Raw genomic sequence first — 10327 nt, 5'->3', positions numbered from 1 at the left:
AGTGCAGGTACTGAAGAGTTCGTTCCCTGAGTGGTGGCGATGTATGTACGCTATCTATGTATCGTAATGTACCGTAGGGGTGCGCACCACCCGCCCTGTGGGAAAGGAAAGTGAATATAAGGGGTCCCGAGGGGACGCCAGCAGCTTGGGAAGTTTTGACCTAATGTCGCGACTTGAGGTCAAGCGACTGAGGAAAAACCTAAATGCTGGGGGTGTCCGACTAAGTCTCACCGAAGCGATGGTGAGCTATGCTCAAACCTAAGGCTAGGGACAAGAAAGTATATTAGTTAGTATAAGTAAGTAAGCAGATACATGAACGCTTACTGACCTAGGGACAAGAGGTCGAAACTGAGGTCCCTAGGGCAGCAGAGGCCGGCTTATATACATGGGGAGATAAGGGCAGGCTGTGCACGCTGGTCCGTGTGCAGCTGGTCCGTGCGCAGCATGCCGACGCGGCCCCGGGGGCCGGTGAGTCAGAGCGGCTGTGTCAGCGGGGCCCGAGCTGTGCCGTGCGCTGCCGCCCCATCTAATCTAATCGTACAGTAGATAGTGACGCGTCCATATCAGGCAGGTAGTACAGAGATCGCGGGTTCGAGCCTGCGAAAAGGAAAAATTAAAAAACGGCTAGGCGCCGTACCAAGTCGTGACACCATATGTAAACACATGGTACAAGAAATCACATCTCAGATTGCAACAGATGATGGATTCTAAATTGATATCCTGCAACAAGCAGACACTAAAGTAGGGACAACCGGGGATGAATTCACGGAGATGAACCATCCCCCGGAAGCGGAGATTAAACCATCTCCCTCCTCGGGGGATGCTCCAAGCGCCCCCAATATTTCTGGTGGGCGCTTACTTCCCAAAACATTCTTGACGAGAATATACTATAATCACATAGAAGATTATGCTTATCAACTCGTACAAAGCAATGAAGTTGCGCTCTGATATGAAGAATCGTGAACTCATCGGATGGCTGGTTTTAGGAGCTTGACAATGACGTCCCTGACGTGATCAGAAAATCAATCTCCGACACAAGCCGTTGCAGCCGAGGTGTACACCAGCACTTGAGCTGGCCCTGAAGAAGGGACTCGGATTCGTTCAAGCTAGAAATCAAGGCAGGCATACGAGAACCTATGACCATAAAAAAGCACGAAGGTAGTCGAGTACTGTGGAGGGAGATACCATGAACCTGCCGACTTGGGGGGTCTGCCGACTACCCAAGACGGCATAGTATTACATTGTACGTACACCGCGTAATGTGTGAATGCTACGCTACAACGGTCTGCCAGAAGGCCCTGCGTCGGAGTGCCAGCCACGTTCCATTAGTAGCATTTGGACATGCGATGCCCTGGCATGATTCCCCGACGTCCATTCGACCGCCTCTACAACGTGCGGAAACCGACCTAAGAGCATTGGAAGCGACGGTCTTGTAGTTCAGGAAAGACTACTAGGCGATATGAGAAGGCGAACATCATGAATGGACACTCAAACGTAAGATCAGCTGTCAATTGGCACGATCATTTTCGAAAGGCAGCCGCAGTCCTTGACCTATGCGGATGCAATAGTGGTGGATGGCAACGAGCCATGAGCTGCAATCCCATGAGCGGAGCGTCACCATGGAATAGGCATCTATACTTGATGGAAGGGATATGCATAGCACCATGCCGTACAAGTGATGAGATTGTTCAATTTGAGGTTCCTATTGCGACCTTCTTGCTTCTAGTGGCCCGGCGGTAAATGGTGACGAAGAGCACGCAGGTGTTCATATTGATTGAGCGAAATGAGATGATGGTTGGCGCGAAAAAATGTCATGAGTTTGGTAACGAAGTTTGCCGCCTGACTGACTGACTCGACGTGTCCAAACATGAGGTCCTCCCGCTCATAATGACGGCGTGAGGGCGACTGTCTTTCATGCTTATCGACATTGTCATCCGAGGGATGGCTACTGCGACTGTCACGATGCTCAGAGCGCATGACGGTGGCATCCAGGCCAGAGGCTAAGGGGCTGGAAGCGGTATATTCGCCTACACAGCCTTTAGCAGGTGAACTCGCCGACACGTACATGCCCTGCACCAACGTCGCTGAACGAGGTGCGCCAGGTACATCGCCAGGTGAGGGCATCGATGGTGGCCGTGACTGATCAGACCCTGGAAGTTGATGTACTGGCCCCGCCACCGCGCCTGGAGAGCGAGCTACAGGAAGAGCTCTGGTGGAAGGGTCGACATGAATGGAAGGTGGATGTTCATCTCTGAGCGCGGATGTTGGTGTAGAAGTCAGTGAGACACCAAAGAAGAGAGGGTCATGGACGTCGACATCGATGGCTTGGCGATCTTCTCCAACGCTATCCCGCGATGGAGACTTGTCACTGCTGCACGATGCGTCAGACTGCTGTGGCGATGGAGAGCGGGAAATCGCAGCGGAATAGGCGTCGCGGTCCACGATCGGGAGATCCTGGACTCGTAACGGCCACTGCGCCCATTGATTGTCGCCATAGAATTCAGGAAGATCGTCCACCTGATCCGGAAGTGACGCCAGCAATCGATCAGATGGATAGTGGAAGCGGGATACATCCTCTGAGTCGAGGATGCCATGTAAGCTCAAGGATAGATGCCTCAGAATGGTTTCGCCCCCGTCACCGAATGTTCCGCGGCGGAGTCCACTGCGTCTTTTGAATTGCGTGATCCAGCTCGGGCTTGCCTTGAAGCTCGGAACACAGTCGGGGTGAAGCTCTTTGTTCTCCTCCGCGAGCAGGGACTGCACTTCGATGCGTAGCCGAGAATCTGTGATCACGACGCCAGTGGAGGCAATGTCTCTGAGAATATCTGTAAGGGCGCATTCAAAGCTTTTGGTGCGCTGGGAGTACCTGAAGCAGGGATTAGGGAGAACTTTACTAGAGAAAGTAAATCGCATACGTTTGCTTGTAAAACCTGGGACTTACGACCTTGTTTGGATGGAGCCATATTGATTGATGTTTGAGGATCTTACTGACACTGCTACGGCTGACGTTAAAGGCCGCGGCGATCTGGTCTTGCGTAGCGGCAGGATTCTCCTGTCTGTACAAACATATGTTGCGACGATCGAGACTGGAAATAGATGTTTTATTGTGTGGGGCACGCTTAATTCGGCTCCTCCGGCCTTCACATTTGACAGGAGTGGTCATCTTTGAGACGATAGATGAGTCAGTCCGCATCCCGGGGCTACGTGGAATACGATTTCAGTCGCCTGCTTCGAGTGCATGCGTCATGATAAGCGGGTGCGACTAACGTCCTAACCGACACACTAGGCCTATGCATAGCGATAGCAAGTGATTGGACTGCACAATGGACCACCTGGGAATCCTGTAAGTGAGATCAAGAGTTGCGACAGACGAGGGAATGCGATTACAACGAACAGTTTCACTAGTACTCCCTGGTGGATATGCTTCCGGTTCATGAAGCGACATCCGGATTAAAGCGAAAACTCGTAGTGCAGAGGTATGCCACTTGGCCCTCAGGATGGGTTCTCCGTTGATTTGAGCAGTTAACGATTACGAGTGAGAGTATATGGGTATGGATGTTTCAGAGAACACGATTTCAGTTCTTGAAGTTCAGCTCAAGACCGAGGGTGAGGAAGGGAGCTGATGATCAGGCAGGAGCAGGTCCCGTTATCCGGCGCCCGGATATGCCCCGGACATTCCCCGGCAGGGATAGCATTTCTGGATGGTGTCTGGTTCACGGCAAACTTCCGGATACTGCATTTCGGCCAGTCAGCATGCGCTTTCATCCGTGTTCGCGTATTAACCAGAGTCCAACACATCCTCCGAAACCGCTGTCCCTGCCGGAAGGTGTCCGGCGAATGTCCGCGCGCTGATGCTAGCTACTTCCTAAGCTACGGCCCCAGTTTTCGACCAGCGTCACGTGCAGGCCGTGGAAAAAGCGCAAATTATGCTTCAAAATCTCGCGGATATTATTTGAGGCAGACAATGAGAAATGCGAGGATGGGGAAATTTGCGGAAGTCACTGTTGCACACATTCATGTTCCTAAATCTGTAATAAATAATGAGGAGAAATTGAGGATAGATTTGTAGTGTACCGGAGGGCTGCTGAGGAAAAAGCGCGCTGTGTTCGGCAACGCCCCCTAGACGGGCGCTTCTCTCGAGTGCCCGCTCCGAAAGGATCAGTCCTTGGTCACAAGAAGTCACATATGCGTGATGTTAGTCGAAAGGTACTTGACCTCCCTTATCTGGATTGATTCTAAAATTCTAATTTCTAAGTTCTAACGCCCGAAGATCACGAGAATCGCGATCACGTGATGCATCTTCGTCGCGGTAGCGGTTGAAGCTAACGCGTCCGAAGCTCGAGCCCGAGCTTAACTGCAAAGCATCGAGCGGATCATAGCGTAAGCTACATGAATATTGGCAGTATCAATACAGTATGACATGAAAAGACAGTGGAATACAACGAGGAATCAACGTCAACATGATGATCGTCACAACGCCGGAACCTCCAGCTGTATCTCAGGTTCCCATACAGTTTGACCCAAATGAACCAGGGACATCACAAAGATCTGTACCTTCCCGACATGGTTTGATCCTGTCAAGTAATGGGGAGGTGTGCTTTGCCCTATAGCGTGTAATTGTCTGGATGTCTATGCGACTATTTCAGCGCAAGTATCTCTCAGTAAAATACTGCATTTACCGTCATTGCTACATTGAGCACGTTAGCAATCTCTATCAGTAGTGCTTGACGCGTAAGGCCAGCTGTGGGCACCGGTTTCCTCGTGGCTGCACATGGCGATGCCCCTGGCCACTACGTAGATGGTGTCAGAGGCGAACGATAATAACAATGTTTTACTCACCAAAAACACGATGTCTATGTGGCTTGAGCCCCAATCCCTGCGTATTTTGTCCAGGCCACAAGCAATTGAGACTTTGGTTAAACCATGGGCCACAGTGCGAACGTCTCCGATACACACGCCGTCGGCTTCACGTCCATCTTGCACTGACAACCGAATACTCTTGAGTCTCTTCTGTCCAGTGGTGCAAGCCTCGGAGATACGCCCAAGAGAGCTGCCAGGGTTCAGTTGAACACGTAGGGGCTGAACCAGCTGCAGAACCTCCGCGTCAAGAGGCTGTTCTTTCTTGACACGCTTGACGTCGACGGGCTCGTTGTCCTCTTGTTTAAGTGGTATGAACTTCCGCATGTTGATGTTCGCACCGGTGGTGGCGGCGGAGATGTTTGAGGAGAGTGCGTTGAGGCCTCAAACCAGAATGCGTAGGGCTTTATAGAGCACAGATGTCAAAGCACCCTGGTGGCCGAGTGCCAAAGCGGGATTGTACCGGCATGACAACAAAAAGGCGGAGCGGCAAAGCGCCACGATGGCCCATCAGGAAGACACAGACTGTGGCCCCGTTGATCTAAAAGTCAACGCAAATTCCCAGCCTTTCGTGGCGAGCGGCATCCTGGTCCGCAATAGTCGTAGTGACATCCAGGAAACTATAAGGGTAATCATATGAACAGGCAGGCATGAGCTTTATGGGTGCTACAATGGGCAAACGAGGACGCCGCCGTCATGCCACGAGGCGGGTCGCCGCCACGGCGTTCAGTAGCCACGTACATGCACCGAGCCACGAGCGGGGACTCCCGGAATATAGATACTTGCCTGCTCTCCCATCTCATATGCAGACTCAGATCCGTCATCCACGAAGCATGAAGCTGGGCCTTCCGACGGTGGCACGAACTCAAGAACTTGTGAGACCGGTATGAGCGCCCTAGATCGCGATCCTCGGTCCGCAGATGCATAGCATGTTCATGGAGCCGAGATGGTCTTGAGTGCCAACTTTGACTATTATTTCCCGAGTAATAAGTGCGATTCAGAGGTCAAGCGTTGGTACCAGGTATCCAGCATTGTTGCATTTTCTTGGGTACCTCAATTCCGTCTGTCCGTCTCCAGATGACCGAGAACAGTAGACGAGAAGGCAGGAATGATCACGCGTGTAGCATGTGAGCATTAGTTTCGTCACCCAAGCACAGTGGAAGCACAGTGGAGGGCGAATCGAAGGAAGACCAAGGTGCACACAACGCCCAATCGGCTCGAGCGCTACAGCTTACGTCTGCGTTTATCGGGAGTCGGCTTCGCCTCTAGGTGAAATAGGCCGGGATAATTAGCCTCGGTTAATTAACCCTTGCTAATTAGCGCTAATTAGCCGTAAATTTCACGAGGCCCGAAAAACAAAGGTTAAGTAGGGTTAAATAGGGTTAAGTGACCTGCGCTGATTTTGGACATGTTCCGGACGCAGTAGGAGTTCAGCCTTGCGGTTGTTATCCAGGGAGATCAGTAATCGTAGTTTCTGACCTCATCGACCTCAACGCGCCATTTCTGAAGGACCTTCTTGCTAACGAGCATCCTGAAGTACTGCATTGTGACTAGAGCATGTATTGAATTTGAAATCTGAAGGCCAGTGACGGACGGAACGAATAGTAGTAGCAGCTGCGTGCTGTCTAGGTATTCGGTCGCTGGGCGACTTAATGTTATATAAGGCTACTTTAGTGGCTATAAGTGCTCATTAGGCCATGTTTTATACTGGCTCATTAGCCGTAAATTACATAGGTTAATTTGACCCCTCACACAGGCCTAGGCTAATTAGCCGGTTAAGCAGGTCACTGTACCTATTTCACCATACCCTATTCGCCTCCAGGCTCGAGCTTGATCGCTCAATCCTCTAACACTTACCACTTTACCAACGGTCCATCATCAATCTGTGGGGCATACTCATAGATGCATCGTCACTGATAGGGTATGATGAAATAGCTACGGTGACCTGCATGACCGGCTAACTAGTCCAAGCCGGTGTGAGAGGTCAAATTATCCTGTTTTACGGCTAATTAATCGGTATAGAACATGACCTGATACAGCTGTTTTCACGAAAGATGTCATGTCAAACACAAACAAATTCTCGCTGAATGACCTTCTACTGAGAACACAAATATCTCGACAACTACTGAGTGTATCGTCTTCATTTTTGCTGCGCTGGCCTCGTCTCGTTGTTCTGCAGGACCTGGTACCAAAATCATTGTGAATTTCCAGCATCGAAATTTCGACATCTTCGGCACCCCCTCTAAAGTAAAACTGTTCCTGCTCGTGAAGACAACATCGGAAACTTGTAGGACAGGTATCCCTTGAACTTTATGGGTGTTATGGAGGGTCTGGTATGCTAGTGTTATGTCATTCGCAGTTGCTTCACTTTGTGTCCTTCACATTCTCGGGCGCAATCATCATGTGCTTCCTTACTCCTTTGCATGTCTCAGGCAACACACTTTGTTTGTTTCTATGGGTTATATCTCGACTTCGTATCCCTAAAGACCCCCTCTACTATGCATTCCGTCAGCAAATGTGCCCGCCGTCTGAAACCGTCTGAGACGTCTGACTACAGGCGTCTCAGGTGTCCAGACGTCAGATGGCATGATCTGATTTCATTAGATTCGGGTCTGAACTCATACAGTTTTCAGACCTGTCAGACCGTCAGACCTCAACTTCACAGGTCATTCAGACACTACAGATGCTACCATTTCTCCTATATCCCGGCTGTAGCCAACTACTCTAGACCTTACAAACATAAGAAAACTGTATACAAAGATATTGAATCCTGTATGCGGTATCATCAGGATGAGTAGTAGAACGAAGGCGGAGCAATGAGCAGGCGGGAGGAGAGGAGTATAGTACTCGAATAAGAAAATGATACAATATCGAAAGGCACAGCCCGGGCCGTACAGGGCACATTGATGCAATCGAAACAAGACCGCTGTCGATTGACAATTATGCCGCGATGTCCTATACATCGCATGTAAGTAACAAATATACATGAATTATGGACTCGGATACACACCTCGTCAGACTCCACATCAAAATAGAGGACAGAGGCCAGCGCCGCTGGGTTCCCGAGAATGGCTGAATCAGAGTCGGGATCCACACCGAATACCAGACCCCGTTTGCGCACGACCATTTCTGCCTTTGTGAGAATGGCATCCCAGGCGTCGTGGTCGAGTTCCTCGATTGACTTTCCGTAGAATGCGATCCTCGGAGCCCACGCATTCTCATTGAATCGATCAGCATTTGTCTTGACAATGTTGCCACTCTTCACCAGACTGTGGGCTCGCTCAGCCTACAACACCAACATCAGTGACTTTGATTGAATATAAATGTGAATATATGCTTACTGCGACCAATGCGAGGACGAGGGCACCCCGACAATACTTATCACATCCATTTATAGCCTCCTCTGTGACCTGAATGTGCGAGGCGAGAGTCTCTGCAATGATAGGGTGCTGGAAGCGACCATATCGTTTCTGATGATCATTAGAGAACATATACAAGCAAAACTCAATCCACTCACGATCAATAGTCCATCTGCATCATACTTGATGCACCGGTACAGGAACAGCGGTGTAGGTCCTGTGAGTGCCTTCTTGACATACTCGGTCCGCGCAGTAGCATCTGTAAGTTGTTCATCTTCCCAGTACTTGATGAGAGCACTGATTGTGGCCTTGTTGATCATAGAGCGCCAGTCGTACACCTTCTGCGTTGCCTGCAGAAGCGCTAATAAAATGGATTCTTCTGCAGATGGCAACAAATACTCACAAGTTTATACACAGCATCGTGGACCGAGATGCTGTACTGAACGTCCACGAACACATCGTCAAAGAAAGCCTGCAGGACATTGACAATATTGATATCCTGCTGTCGCGACTTGAGGTCAAGCGACTGGAGAAAACCTGAAAGCTGGGGGCGTTCGACTGATTCTCACCGAAGCGATGGTGAGCAACGCTCAAACCTAAGGCTAGGGACAAGAGGTCGAAACTGAGGTCCCTAGGGCAGCAGAGGCCGGCTTATATACATGGGGAGATAAGGGCAGGCTGTGCACGCTGGTCCGTGCGCAGCATGCTGACGTGGCCCCGGGGGCTGGTGTGTCACGACTTGGTACGGCGTCTAGCCATTTTTTAATTTTTTCCTTTTCGCGGGCTCGAACCCACGACCTCTGTACTACATGCCTGATATGGACGCATCATATCTACTGTACGATTAGATTAGATAGGACGGCAGTGCACGGCACAGCTCAGGCTCCACTGACACAGCTGCTCTGACTCACCGGCCCCCAGGGCCACGTCAGCATGCTGTGCACGGACCAGCTGCGCACGGACCAGTGCGCACAGCCTGCCCTTATCTCCCCATGTATATAAGCCGGCCTCTGCTGCCCTAGGGACCTCAGTTTTGACCTCTTGTCCCTAGGTCAGTAAGCCTCCATTTGTATTCTTTCTGACCTTGACTAACTAATACATTTTCTTGTCCCTAGCCTTAGGTTTGAGCCTAGCTCACCATTGCTTCGGTAAGATAAGTCGAACGCCCCCAGCATTCAGTTTTCCCCTGTCGCTCAACCCTAAGTCGCGACACTTCCGCTGGTCGAACTTCGAGAGGAGCGAGTGCTCGAGCGGCCTCTCAGCGGAGTCAGCGGTGAAGGCGCCAGAGGAAGTTCGGCAGGGGGGTCACGTACGTCAGGGACTGCTGACGCGGGGGCGAGCGCTGTCAGCGAGGTGGACCGAGTAGAATCCACGGACTCGGACTCCGAGACTCCTTCTTCACCTGCACCCTCCTCAGGCTCAGGCTCTGGCGCAGGGTCTGGAGGGAGATCTCCTCGTACTTGATCGGCGACAGTTTGAGGGAGGCGGGAGCTAGGGGAGACAGGACAAGAGTGCCGCGAGTGTCACGACTTGGTACAGCGTCTAGCCATTTTTTAATTTTTCCTTTTCGCGGGCTCGAACCCGCGACCTCTGTACTACATGCCTGATATGGACGCATCATATCTACTGTACGATTAGATTAGATGGGGCGGCAGCGCACGGCATAGCTTGGGCTTCGCTGACACAGCTGCTCTGACTCACCGGCCCCCGGGGCCGCGTCGGCATGCTGCGCACGGACCAGCTGCACACGGACCAGCGTGCACAGCCTGCCCTTATCTCCCCATGTATATAAGCCGGCCTCTGCTGCCCTAGGGACCTCAGTTTCGACCTCTTGTCCCTAGGTCAGTAAGCGTTCATGTATCTGCTTACTTACTTATACTAACTAATATACTTTCTTGTCCCTAGCCTTAGGTTTGAGCATAGCTCACCATCGCTTCGGTGAGACTTAGTCGGACACCCCCAGCATTTAGGTTTTTCCTCAGTCGCTTGACCTCAAGTCGCGACATTAGGTCAAAACTTCCCAAGCTGCTGGCGTCCCCTCGGGACCCCTTATATTCACTTTCCTTTCCCACAGGGCGGGTGGTGCGCACCCCTACGGTACATTACGATAC

The 10327-nt window shown here is 51.2% G+C and overlaps 3 protein-coding genes across 3 annotated transcripts in view; all 3 read right to left on the bottom strand.

Moving 5' to 3' along the window:
• POSPLADRAFT_1116621 (hypothetical protein) overlaps positions 1-446 on the bottom strand; it is a gene marked incomplete at both ends in the record, with an annotated part of 1721 nt that extends 1275 nt beyond the window's left edge. Inside the window, one exon of the mRNA XM_024483473.1 lies at positions 386-446. Coding sequence (XP_024333734.1) covers positions 386-446 — 61 coding nt within the window. The remainder of the gene's footprint in view (positions 1-385) is intronic.
• Positions 447-1722: 1276 nt separating this feature from the next.
• Positions 1723-5184, bottom strand: POSPLADRAFT_1062095 (hypothetical protein; the record flags this gene model as incomplete). The annotated part of the gene is made up of 3 exons (XM_024481478.1): positions 1723-2866; positions 2916-3056; positions 4988-5184. The coding sequence occupies 3 exons, from the start codon at positions 5182-5184 to the stop codon at positions 1723-1725; spliced, it is 1482 nt and encodes a 493-aa protein (XP_024333733.1).
• A 2613-nt stretch (positions 5185-7797) lies between these two features.
• Positions 7798-8536, bottom strand: POSPLADRAFT_1037170 (hypothetical protein; the record flags this gene model as incomplete). The annotated part of the gene is made up of 4 exons (XM_024477202.1): positions 7798-7812; positions 7868-8143; positions 8199-8327; positions 8375-8536. The coding sequence occupies 4 exons, from the start codon at positions 8534-8536 to the stop codon at positions 7798-7800; spliced, it is 582 nt and encodes a 193-aa protein (XP_024333732.1).
• Positions 8537-10327: the final 1791 nt, after the last annotated feature.

This window comes from Postia placenta (genome assembly GCF_002117355.1).
Source record: "Postia placenta MAD-698-R-SB12 unplaced genomic scaffold POSPLAscaffold_20, whole genome shotgun sequence".
NCBI lineage: Eukaryota > Fungi > Basidiomycota > Agaricomycetes > Polyporales > Adustoporiaceae > Rhodonia > Rhodonia placenta.
The sequence above is the reverse complement of the archived record's forward strand: the minus strand, read 5'-3'. Positions and strand labels throughout refer to the sequence as shown.